The 13,392-nt window shown below is 47.0% G+C and overlaps 1 protein-coding gene across 6 annotated transcripts in view; it reads right to left on the bottom strand.

The window, feature by feature from the left end:
- Positions 1-12,576, bottom strand: part of Kiaa1549l (KIAA1549 like) — a 272,186-nt gene extending 259,610 nt beyond the window's left edge. For 4 of the 6 annotated variants that reach the window (XM_026787682.1, XM_026787683.1, XM_026787684.1 and 1 more), the window contains exon 1: positions 11,898-12,159. In XM_026787682.1, the coding sequence (XP_026643483.1) occupies positions 11,898-12,132 (235 nt within the window). In that variant the 5' untranslated portion in view covers positions 12,133-12,159. Of the gene's footprint in view, positions 1-11,897 lie in introns of all 6 variants that reach the window. The other 2 variants (XM_026787686.1, XM_026787687.1) reach the window with 2 other exon arrangements.
- Positions 12,577-13,392: the final 816 nt, after the last annotated feature.

The raw sequence follows: 13,392 nt of genomic DNA, 5'->3' as shown, positions 1-13,392 counted from the left end.
CATCATCATCATCATCATGGTGAGTAGGACAAATCAGAATTTATCTGGGCTATAGGTTGGAAACAAGACTGAGAAATACGGGGAAATCCTCCCGTTTTCAGAATGAGACTCCTTGACTGGGATTCCCACAACTGAGCTTGGTGCTCATCAACATACAGCCAGGGAGCTTTGGGAAAAGATAGAAGTCAGGCTTTTGTTCACAGAGAAGAAAATCAAGATCCTGAAGATGAAGTGAGTTGGCGAGTCTCTATAGTGCGGGTCACCTCCTGAACTTGTCCACCTTGATTTCCCCATACTCCAGTTGGTTTCCCTGGACCTCGAACCTTTCTAGTGGCCACTGGTAGGCCTGAGAATGAGGGCCGGTACTAGAGGCACCCAAAACTTACAATAATTCAGTCAAGTCTTGAGTGGTCTTCAGTTTCATCTTTAAAAGGCCATAAATGTTGTGTTGGGGGTTTCTGGAGGTGTTGCATTTTTATTGTAGTTATTGTTTTTTAAAAAAAATTAAGGTAGTAATTTTTTTTTAAATTAACTTTGTAGTTCTGGCTGGCCTAGAACTCACTAGGTAGACCAGACTGGTCTCTAACAGAGATGGGCCTGCCTCTACCTCCCAAGAACTAAGATTAAAGGTATATGTCATCATGCCTGACTAAGACCACAGATCTTAAGGGAGGAATAACAATAGTACATACAAATCTTCCCATAATACAGGAGGGAAATATTCCCAATTTTAGAGACCCTTTATATTAAAACCATGCCAAAGTCTTCCTTGAATAAATACCATTTTAGAGACCCTTTCTATTAAAACCATGCCAAAGTCTCCCTTGAGTAAAACCCAGCTAGCTGTGGCAGCTTATGCCTGCCATCCCAGTACTCAGGAGACTTGAAAGACATTGTTGTGATTCAGGGTCGGCCTAGGCTAGATGATGATTTTGAGGACAGACAGCCTGAACAGAATTTGACTCTGTCTCAAAAAGAAAAAAAAATAGATGTCTTAGCTGGGGTTTCTCTTGCTGTGAAGCGACACCATGACCACAGGAGCTCTTACAAAGGAAAGCACTTAATTGGGGTGGCTTACAGTTTCAGAGATCAGTCCATTATTATCATGGTGGGATATGGCTGCATGCAGCAGACATGGTGCTGGGAAAGGAACCAAGAATTCTACATCTCCATCTAGAGACAATAGAGGAATCTGTCCACATGGGTATAACTTGAGCAAAGGAGACCTCAAAACCTGCCCCCACAGTGACACACTTCCTCCTACATGGCCACACCTCCTGACAGAACCACTCCTTTTGGGGGCCCTTCTTTCAAACCACCACACTAGACTAATAGGTCTCATGAGCCTAGCTGATGTGGGATTCCCCTCTGTATGCTATGAATATGTTTTATTACCATTGGTTAATAAAGAAGCTGCTTTGGCCTATAGCAAGGCAGAATAAAGCAAAGCAGGGGGAGGGGGGGACCTAAACTGAATGCAGGTAGCAAGGAGGAGAGTCAGCCATGTAGCTGCTGAAGGAGAAAGATGCCAGAACCTTAGTGTTAGGCCACAGACTTATGGTACTACATAGATTAATAGAAATGGGTTAATTTAAGGTGTAAGAGTTAGTTAATAGAAGCCTGAGCTAATAGGCCAAACAGTGCTGAAATTAATACCATTTCTGTGTGATTATTTGGGAATAATAATAATAATAATAATAAGAGCAGTTCAGAAACAAACAAGCAGTCCCCGTTTATGCCTAGCACTTTCAATTTCCCTTTTATAGAAGGGGTGGAGTAATGGCTCGGTGCTTAAGTACTTGCCTCTCTTAGAAGACCCAGATTCAGTCCCCAGCACCCACATGGTGGCTCGCACCTGTTTTCTAACTCCAGTTCACCTTCGAGCTCCCAGGGCACTTCACACGCATACACTCCAGCACACATAAAATAAAACAAATATATTAAAAAAAAAAAAAACTACTGGAAAGCCAGAACCAGAAGGAACTCCCACCGTGGCTAAACCAGAGTCTATCCCAGGAGCAAAGCGTAGCTTGACACTCTCAAATCAGTTATATTGCCTTTTTACAGCCAATAAATAAAATTCTCATGATCATGTTAATACAGACGGACAAAGCATGGGACAAAATTTCACACATGGTAGAAATGAACAACAAGCTAGGCTAAGAAGGGAGTTTCTTCACCCATACAAAGGGCTCCTGCAAGACAAGACTGAAGCTACACACCACACCACACAACACAGTGAAAGACTGAACGTCCTCCAGATGGGATCAACTTGAGGAGATCACACTCCCAGTTGCTACTGAACAACATACTGGCGGTTCTAGTCAGTGAATCAGGCAAGAAAGAAATTCAAAACGAATGATTTTCCATGTAGTAAAACCCTCAAAGTTCTACAAAATGCTACTAAAATTAAAGTGAACTTAGAAGGATTATATAATAAAGTTAATTTGTTTGTGTGTGGGGGGGGTACTTTGTATGTACATAAGCCTGTACACCATGTGTGTGCAGTGCCCACAGAGGCCAGAAGAGGGCGACAGATACCCTGGAACTTGAGTTACAGATGGTTCTGAGCCCCCATGTAAGTGCTGGGAATTAACCTGGGCCCTCTGCAAAAGTAGCCAGTGCTTTTGACCACTGAGCAAGCTCTCCAGACCAAGAAAGTTAATATTCTTGAATCACATTTCTAGATGCCAATACATCATTTAAGTACTGTTTACCAAAGCTATGGAAAATATTCACACACATACACACACACACAAACACACACACACACACACATATGGAAGAAAAACTTAAATAGATGGAGACACGTGTACCAGGTATGGTGGCTCACGTGAGGAATCCCAGCACTGCGAAGCCTGCAGCAGAGGAATCACTGGGGCCACCTGGTCTGTGTAGTAAATTCCTGGCCAGCCTAGGTTAGAGAGTGAGTCCCTGTCTCAAAAAACAAATACAAAGTACTCTCACTGTCAGATTCCAAGATTGTCATGAAGCTAGGGCAGTGGAACTCAACCAAGGGTGATTTCACTCCCCAGTGGACAGGCAGAAATATCTGAAGGTATCAAATTGTCACAGCTGAGGAAGGAAGAAGGAACGCTCTACAGTGCTCAGCATAGAACCCTGCCTGCAACAGAGAACTGTTCATGGCCCTAAAATCAAGAAACCATGAGCTAGAGAATCAAGATAGGTTTATGTTGGCATCAGGAGAGAAATGCAGATGGATAGAGCAAACTAGAGTCCAGATGTGACCCCACACAGGCAGTGACAAGCCAAGCCAATGGAGCAATGGCGATATTCTCAAAACACGGCTCTGAAGCAATTCAACATCCAGATGTAAAATTTAACCTTGACTGTTATCTTGTATGCTACATAAAAATTAACAAGAATGGATCACAGCTCTACAGGTAAAGATAAAAACATGAAACTTCCAGAAGTGATACCTTGGGCTGGCAAAGACTTCTGTCCTATCACACATACAAGAAGAAAAAAGGCGGAGGAGGAGGAGGAGTAAGAGAAGGAGAAAAAAGAAAAAAAAAGAAAAAGAAGGAAGAAGAGGAACAGGAAGAGGAAGAGGAAGAAGAAGAAGAAGAAGAAGAAGAAGAAGAAGAAGAAGAAGAAGAAGAAGAAGAAGAAAACAGTCACAGTCCCTGAACTTAAAAAGATGATAAAGCTAATCAAATTTAAAACACTCATTCTTTGAAAAATACTATTAATAAGATAAAAATAAAAATCCACAAACTACGAAAAATATATTTGCAAGGTACATATCTGATCAAGGCCTGGCTAGGAAAATTCAAATAAGAAAACAAATAATCCAATTCCTCTAATTGACAAAGGATTTTTAACAGACCCTTCCAACTTGAGAAACACACAGGAAAGGGAACATGAAAAGGATACAATAATTACACCATTAGTGATTAGAGACATGAGAACTCGGTGCACAATGAGATGAGGCTGACCTACTATTGGAACGGTTGAAATTTAAATTAAAAGGGGGAAGAAACCCAGACAATCCCAAGTACCAGTGGGGAGGAAGAGGCGCATCTAAGACTCTCACATGGTGCTGCTGGGATAAATACGTAGTCACTTTGGAAAAGACTCCAACAGCTTTTACAAGGTTAAGCACAGGCCGGACAAGGGACTTTGGATTCCTCCCCTATTTATTCAAGGGGAAGAAAATTGTCGAAACAAAGCCTCCTTGGTCAAAAACTGGAAACAACTCTAATGCCCATCAACCTGGATAAGCAACCTGTGGTGTGCTAGAATACTATTCCACCGTTTAAAAAAGGTAAAGACACAGCGAGGATGCAGGCAATGATGTGCGCGGTGCTCAAGGATGTGAAGGAAGCTGGACACCACAGGGCACACGCCTTACTGATTCCATCATGTGGCCATCTGGAAAAACCACAGTGTGGGGATGAAGGACAGACTGGTGGCCTACCTTCGAGGGGGCCAGGAGGATACTTTGGGGGGATAATAGAAATGTTCTGTATCTGGATTGTAGTAAGGGACCCAATGTATACTTCTGCCAAAGCTTCTCATGCAGTTCGCCTAAAAGGAATCATGTGACCAGGCATATATTTATACAAATACAGATACATACACACACATAATATATATGCTTTTTGAGACAGGATTTCTTGGCTGTCCTAGAACTTACTTTGTAGACCACACCGGCCTTGAGCTCAAAGAGATCCACCTGTCTCTGTCTCCTAATCCTGCTGGGATTAAAGGGGCACATCATCACTGCCCCATAAATTAGATCTTTATAAATTTGATTTGGAGTAGGAGAAAGGGGCTGGAGATGTAGCTGGTTAGCAGGATGCTTGCCCAGCATGCACAAAGCCTGGGTTTGATCCCAGCACCACATGAACAAGGCAAGGCATTGAAGCCCTTAGGAAGTAGAAGTCAGAGTATTAAGGGTTCAAAGTCGGGGGCTGGAGAGATGGCTCAGAGGTTAAGAGCACTGACTGCTCTTCCAGAGGTCCTGAGTTCAATTCCCAGCAACCACATGGTGGCTCACAACCATCTATAATGAAATCTGGTGCCCTCTTCTGGCATGTAAACATACATGGAAGGAATGTTGTATACATAATTGATGGAGGAAGGTCATTGGTTAATTAAATAAAGAAGCTGCTTGCCCTGATAGGTTAAAACATAGATGGGAGGAGTAAACAGAGCAGAATGCTGGGAGGAAGAGGAAGTGAGGTCAGACTCGACAGCTCTCCTCTCCGGGGCAGAGGCCTCAGAGAGACACGATGCTCCACTCTTGTGGGCAGAGGCGAGAGCTCTGCTCTCTGAGGCACACACGATGAAGCTCCTACCCAGGATGGACGTAGGCTAGAATCTTCCCGGTAAGCGCACCTTGGGGTGCAACACAGATGATTAGAAATGGGCTAAATTAATATGTGAGAATTAGCCTAGAAGAGGCTAGATAGATGGGCCAAGCAGTGATTAAATGAATACAGTGTCCGTGTAATTATTTCGGGGCATAAGCTAGCCGGAGGAGGCCAGGGTGCTGGGGACGCAGCCCCAACGCTCCTAACACAACACATAATAAATAAATCTTAAAAGAGAGAGAGAGAGAGAGAGAGAGAGAGAGAGAGTGAGTTCAAAGTCATCTTGGGCTACACAGCGAGTTTGAGGCCAACCTAAGCTACCCTGTCTGAGAAACAAAACCTTGTGACTCCTTGGTGTGCACCCCATGCAGTACAGCATTTCAAAAGTCTGAACTCGCTGGTGACCTTTGAAAACAAGGATACTGAGAAATCAGAACGATGGCCTTTGCAGTGGTCCCTCCCAGACAGGAGGGAGACTTTCCATCTGGCTACCTGACCAGATTCGTGAGGGAATTTCACTGACTTGCCACTCCAACCACCAGCTGCTTAAAGGGCGAGGGCCAGGCTGCTTTAATCTCCCCTGAGTCCCCACACTGTGAGAGCCCAGTATGCCCCCAGTGCTTGATAAACACTCCCCAACAATGCAACCCAACACCACCGTCCCCAGCTGCAGTAATGCTAACTCCCAACACCCAGGTGCTGACTGCTCCTTTGGTCCTGAAATCCCCAAGGAGTCACTATCCATGGCAGTCATCCCATACCCTGGAATAATGCGTCCCTCTGTGTGTTTAGAAATTGTCTCTCATATGCTGTCAAGCCACGAAAATGTTTTAGGGTCATTCCAACCATTCATTTTTGTCTAGAGAAGAGTAGCGCTGTTGTTTGTTTAAGAGAGGTGGGGGGCACAATACCGGCTGAAAGGTTCATAAAGATGAAAGGGGGTGTGTATGAGCATTTGGCATGTTCCCAAGTCATAGTCCGGCAACGTAAGACTTGGGCTAGGTCAGCTGCTACGAGCCTCTCCAGTTGTTAACTGCGCTCGTTTCTATGGCGACTTTTGGGAGAGATGTGAGGCAGAACAGGAGAGCTAACTACTGTTCTACATCAGTACTGAAGCACAGTTCTCCTGTGCCCAAGACCTTCTTCACTCGATTGGGGCAGGGAGGAAGAATGAGGAAGCCCTGAGCTAGCCCACAATGTCTTCAAAGCACTAAAAACTGGCATGCAGTTAAAATTCCAAATGGGTTTGTTTGGGCCACTTGTATTGGGGTGGAGGGGAACCACCAGAGCTAGTATTTCAAGATCTTTAATGCTAAAAAGAAAGAGAAAAATGTTATTATAGGTAATTATATACATATTTTTGTCTTCATTTGCATGTGGGAGTAAGTATACTTCGTTTATATAGAATCTCACTGCTGTGTATCCAAGTGTGGCCTTAAACTGGTGACCATCCTGTGTCAGGCTCTCCAGTACTGGGATTACAGGTGTGCACCTAAACACCTGGCTCTATATTCCCATCTAACCCTCCATGAACCCGAGTCCACTGGTGTTCAAGCTTACAGAAACGAGTGATGTAGGATTCCCCTCTGTATGCTGTGATTACCATTGGTTAATAAAGGAACTGCTTTGGGCCTATAGCAGAGCTATAGGGGAACAGAGCTAGGTGGGGAAAACTAAACTGAATGCTGGGAGAAAGAAGGGTGGAGGCAGAGAGAAGCCATGTAGCCCTGCCAGAGCCAGATGGAACTTTACCCAGTAAGCCACAGCCACGTGGCAAAACACAGATTACTAGAAATAGGTTAAATTTATATGTAAGAGTTATCCAATAAGAAGCTAGAGCTAATAGGCCAAGCAGTGATTTAAATTATATAGTTTCTGTGTGATTATTTTGGTTCTAGGTGGCCGGGACGAACAAGTGGCCTCCCTCCAACAAGAGTTTCATGCAGCTGCTGTGGTGGTTCACGCCTGCAATTCCAGAGCTCGCTTGTTTGAGGCTACAGAGAAGCTCTGCCTCAAATGAGGAAAAGAGTGGGAAGAGGTGCCCTCTCCGTGGTCCCAATGTCTCTCTTCTTCCTCTCTTGACTCCACTGGAGGTTTGTGAACCCACTGGCAACTTCTGCCCCTGCCACTCTCAAGACCACCAAATACCTCCACATCCACACACCGAAATCTTCATCAATCACACCGGCTAACACAAAGACCTCAGCAGCTGGCAAGGTCCTGCTGTTTCTTCTCTTCCTCTGCTACCCCTGATACTTCACACAATTCCAGCAGCTCCGTCTCAAAACCACGTTCACACGCTCACCTCCCTCCCCTGCCCTTTCCCATCTCTACTGTCTACATCGTCTTCATCTTCATCCTCATCCTGGACTTCAGCCACAGTCTGACCTCTCTGCCTCCCTCCTAACCCTCCTAAGCCACAGTCTTTCTTCCCACCAAAGCCAAAGTGATTCTTTCAGGACTGAAGTCTGAGTTGTTCCAGTGGCTCACCATCTCACCCAGAAGAAAACAGCATGTCCTTATCAACTAGTTCTGCGTAACCTGTCTGTGCACGGCTCCCTCTTCAGTATTTTCTTACTATTTTCCTCTGGTTGCTCAGTTCTGCACTGGCTTCCCTGCTACTCCTCAGCTACCTCAAGCTCTGCAGTACCTTTCTCTCCACAGGGAAAACTTCCCCACAAAGCATTGGGCTCCCTCATCACCTCATCCCTGACCCTTCCTTTGCCGTCCAATAGAAATAGGCACAGATACAAAGGTGCCAACGCCGACCCTGACTTTTTCTCTCCAAAGGACCTACCATATTTATTTATTATCACTTGCTACTCAAATGGGGTCTGTAGAATGCAGTCATCATCACAATCTCAGGTCTTGTCCCAGACCAACCAGATCACAGCCTGAATTTTAGCAGAGTCTTCAAGGGATCCATAGCCTCAGTAAAGTTTAGAAAGCACTGGACCACTTTCAAATGGCACAGAAGTGGGACCTTATTTGGATTCATCACTATAACCTCAGGATACTGAGGTACTCAAAACACAGGCTGAATGAGCGGATGAATGAATGGGTAGGAGAATAAATGCATGAAGGCATGCGTGAACAAATGTAGACTCTACTGACTGGGCTCCAATCTGGTGATGCGTAAAGGAGGTTGGAGAAGGGCAAGAAAGACATGCAGGGTAAAGTTATCTCCTTTTTGTGATATACTAAACTAGAGAACCCAGTCATCAGCAAACCCTTCTTTGAATAAATCAGCCACTCTCAAATTACTGTGAGTTACTTAATTGAAATAATATTCCAACATCTAAAAGAATCAACCAAACGGAAGGGTAAGGAAGCTGAAATTTTACTGGGCTCCTATTCCACCTTGGAAGTTGCAGCAAGCAATAGGGAAACTAAGATGAATGGAGGATGAGTACATTGGCTGGAGAAGCCACTCCAGGAGGAAGATACACGAAAGCCCCAGAGCAAGGTAGTTTTCTGGGTCCTCCTCTACCCTGTGCTCTGGGTACAGACAACCCTGTATCTTTCCTTGAGCTGAAATGGCATCATCAACCCTGAGAACCGACCCACCCTCCAAAGCACCACCTCCAACTCACCCTAAAATTAACTACAGTCCGGCTTTATTTGTTCTACTCACATAGTATTAGAGTTCAAGTCCCTTTTCAGGAGAGACTTCTGCAAAATAGTCGCACTTTATTCAATCCCGTATCCCCTACCCCAGCATCCTATCTGGCAAAACCAAACATGCAGGCAATTTCTTCCACCTTTATAAAAACGGAAGACACTCCGTGAGCAGCTGCAAATCAAGCACTGTTGTGTCCTGTGCTGCTTTTGCTCAGTCACCTAATCAGTCAGCCACCCAATAAGATTAGAGTTTTATTACCCCCATTTCGCACTGGGGAGAGAAACAAGGGCCCCAGCGACCAAGGTCACATTGAGCAGAGGCCTACACAGGGGTGAGCACTGTGTCTGCACACAACAATCATATTAAACGTTTGCAGATATGAACCAAACAGGGAGACAGTTAGGAAGGTTAGGATGTCAAATTTGCATGCTACCATTGTTGCTTAGAACCCAGATGGCAGAAGAGAATGAAGGGCATCAGCCTTCAGAAACTTCTTTCCTAGGACAGAAGTGATTGCCTGCAAGCAAAGGTTCCATGGGATCGAGTTAGGAGAGGGTGTCTTCAAGAGAACACTAAACATGACACAGATTTCTTTTTACATGGGAAGGAGGTCTCTGACTAAGGCAAAGGGGCCTGGGGTGTGGTGGTGAAGATCATCTTGGAAATCTGATTTTCACACTGCAAACACCATGCAACAAAGGAGCTAGGAATATGGTGCAGTATTTTCTAGAAACAAATCTATTTTTGTCCATTTTTTCAACCAAGGGAAAATGTCTGATTTAGCCTTGTTAAAAAGCTAGAATCATTAAGGATGCAAATGACAGGCTCATAGGCAGTCAGGACTTCAAGCAGAACATGGCAGGTCACTGGTTGGGCTTCTCAGGTAACTCGGCATCAGACACACACTGCAGAGAACAGAACTGCATCTGCCCATCAGAGCAAGCTCCAGAGAAGGTGGCTGATGGAAAGTCAGAGGTCCCCAACAAGAGCCATCTCCTCCTGCCTCCCTCCCACAAACCCCTTGAGACGCCCAGGCCTCTCCTTGGCTGGGAAGAAGCTGAAGTCTGAGAACATGTGAACGGAGGGGATGAGGTCCCATTGGATGCTCAGGGTGCACTCTGGCACCGAGAAGCCAGTCATAAAATGGGACCAGTGGTGAAGCTACAGCACACTGCGGAGCTCAGAGGCAGACAGAGGTTCCACAGGTGGCCTCGTTCACAGACAACTGAGCATCAAGGGTGGCAGCTGAAAAGTCACCCCAGAAGCACAGAGAAGCCGAGTCCAGTGAAAAGGGCGAAGATAAAGGGCCTCGGAGGACAAATACTTAGTGACAGTCCCCACCATTCTAACCATTGTCTAGCCTAGGCTTGTGTCTCACTGCAAGAGAAGTGGGGGGGGTGTCCCCAGACTAAGACCTGGGTTGAAGATGAAAAGTCCCCTAGATAAGGTTCTGGGTGGCTGAAAGATGAGCCAAGCAAAGCCTCGGAGGTTGGTAAGGAGCCAAGCAAAGGTTGGAAGGGAGACCAGAAACTCAAAACCCTGTCAGAGAAAATCGGCTGACAGGGGGCTGAATAGGGCAATACAGGGGAGCCAAATTTCACCTATCACAGATGGCCGAACAGTGTTCAATCTCTGCGCACATTCAAAAGTGAAAAGCTCTCTAACGGTTTACAAAACTATCAAGAATTGGATGCTTGCTAACCAAAAACTCTATGATTCTGAGTCAACAATCACTAATGAACTTCCACGTCTTCCTCGTGACTTCTCTCCCAACATTGGGCCACATGTTTAAAGCCAGGGGAGCAGATGCCCCAGAAGGCCGACTGCTGAACTTTAGAACCATTAGAATCACAAGGAATTCTGCAACACACGGTCACTTAACACACAGATCCCTTATGTCAATGACTTTTAGGTGAACCAAAGGAAAATGGCTTTAAATTATATATTATATATATATAGCCAACCAGAACACTTATTTAAAACCGTTGTAAGCCCCTTCAAAACTGGGAATCTTAATCTGATGTGGGGAAAGGGCACACGCAGGCAGGGCGCGAGTGTGGGTTGGGGGATCCTTCTTGGTCCTCACTAAAAGCTGCAACACTACAAAAACCAATTACCTGAAATGAGAGGTTTGTGTTTGATAAAATGAATGTCTGTAGTCCAGAATTCCACCACAAACACAAATGCTTGTCCTTTACAGGAGCCATGGCAATCACTCTTACTTCAAAGACCGCGGCTGAGGGCACTGTGTAAGTTTCGAAGCACTTCAGCAAAAATAATTCCGCCCAAATAGTTACAACAGATCCACAAAATTGTCCACGGAATTACAAAAACCTATTTCTGAAGGATCGTTAGAAGTCTGAGTGCTAAGCATGACTGTTTTTAAATAAGCCTCTTGCAAATAATAGGTTATGCGCTTGATCAATGCCGGAATCTTTTGCAAGGGGCAATCAATTATTTTAAGTACCTTATTCCCAAAAGGAAAAAAAAAACTGTTTTAAAGAAGAGGAAAACGCTCTTTCGTCACAGAAATACAGAAATTACTTCAAACTCTCAGGTCATTTCTTGCAAAGACAAAGTAAATACTAGCAACAGGATGGCGAAACCACAGTGAATGGCCCCATTCCTAACGTGTCCCACTTAATAGGTCCCTTTTAGACTATCCTATTCACGCCATGTCTAGTTTAACGAAGCGCGTTTGTGGGACCATCAGGAAGCATTTGCAACTTGTCCAGAAAAAAAGATAAAAAACGTGCCTCTTTCTTCTCCGCCCACGATGCCTTCCCAGAGACAGATTTCTGACAGTTCTCCCGCTGTTACAACTGCTAAGAGCAGAGAAAAGCCCAGCGGTGCAGCAAAGAGCCCACCACCCACCTCCACCGGGTTAAGCTGCTCTAGACCCAGCCGCGGGCGCGGAGCCGCTCCCAAGCGCTTACCGGAGTCGGCTCGGCAGTGCCCGGGAAGGGCAGCCAGCAGCAAGAGTCCCAGCAGCAGCGGCCGCAGAGGCGGCGCATCCAGGGACCGGCGGGCCCCGGAGCTCCTCACGCCCTGGAAGCGCGTGGCGATCCCGCCCGCCCCGCAGAGCACACGCTCCCGGGGCCGGTCCCGGGGCTCCCGCGCAGCTGGCCCAGCTTCGCTCGGGCCCTGGGGCTTCGCCTCCTGCGGAGCCATAGGGACAGTTCACACATCCAGGCCGCTGCTCCGTTCCACACCGCGCCGGGGAGCCCAGCCCTGGGAGCACCACTCCTCACCGGGCATCTCCGGCCATGGCCCGGGAGCCGGAGGAAAGCAGGAGGCGCGAGCCGCTCGCTCTTCCTGCCTCGGTCCGGGGCGGGCTCGGAGGAGCCGCGGCTTCACGCGCGTGGGGACCGCCGCCGCATGGGGTTCCCACGGTGCGGCGACGGTGGGACGGGCGGCGCCCGGGTCCCTTCCCCGGAGCCGGATGCTGCACCCTGAGCGCGAGGTTGCGAGACGCGGAAAGCCCGCGGCCTTGGCTGGAGCAACCTGCTACCCGCCGCCGCCCCTACGCCCGGGGTCCCTGTCCCCACTGGTTCGCTCAATCGCTGGGCTCTGGCTCCAGCCCTGAGTGCTACTGCAGCTCAGAGCAGCTCCTCATTGACAAAGAAAGCACGTAGCACCGGAGCGGGCGAGGGAGACGAGGCAGGCGCGCGCGCGCATCCCCGCGCGGAACCACCGCGCGCCCCCCGCTCCCGCGCGCGGGGCCCGAACCGTGCCCTGCACTGGCGAGGTCCTCGTTGGGGGTTGGGGGTCCCTCCGCCCAGTGTTCCCAGATTTCGAGGAGGAAAGGTCGTTGGAGATAGTCCTCTGACCAGAAAAGGGACTAGACACGATCATGGTCAACCTGCTAAGTCTTCAGCCTGCATCTTGGGAAAGCTCTCTGAGGATGACGGGGGGGGGGGGGGGGGCTTTGTGCAGGTTGTTCACTACTTCTCTGAGAGCCTGGCAGACACCTGCATGTCAGATTAAGCCCCAAAGGACTGAAGCTGTTGTGGGCTATTTTCAGTGCAACGCTGGAGGAAATAAAATACATTATAAACATTTGTTGCAGCCATACTACAGGAGAGGCAGTACACTGGACTTTGGGACAACTACAGGCATTTCCAAAAAGTCTCCGTCTCCTCAAAATAGGAGAGCTGACAAGTCAGTCACTCCCTAGTAGGACAAATGGGCAGAGTTAGCTGAATTACCCTACTGCTCTTACCCTTGTTCTGCCTTTGTGCCCTTGAACAGGCTACCTAGTTCGCAGGTGCTTCAAGCACCGTTCAGTCAATAAGTTATTTGCCCAGCATCCATGATTTCCCATGACATAACTGCGTTAGGTACTAGATATACAAGCAATGAGGGAAAAACATTCACACTGACCTGGTGAAATTCATCTGTTCATCTGACATTACTTATTTATCCAAGACA

The sequence above is a fragment of the Microtus ochrogaster genome (genome assembly GCF_000317375.1).
Source record: "Microtus ochrogaster isolate Prairie Vole_2 chromosome 14 unlocalized genomic scaffold, MicOch1.0 chr14_random_1, whole genome shotgun sequence".
Lineage (NCBI taxonomy): Eukaryota > Metazoa > Chordata > Mammalia > Rodentia > Cricetidae > Microtus > Microtus ochrogaster.
This window is presented reverse-complemented; position numbering and strand designations above follow the sequence as displayed.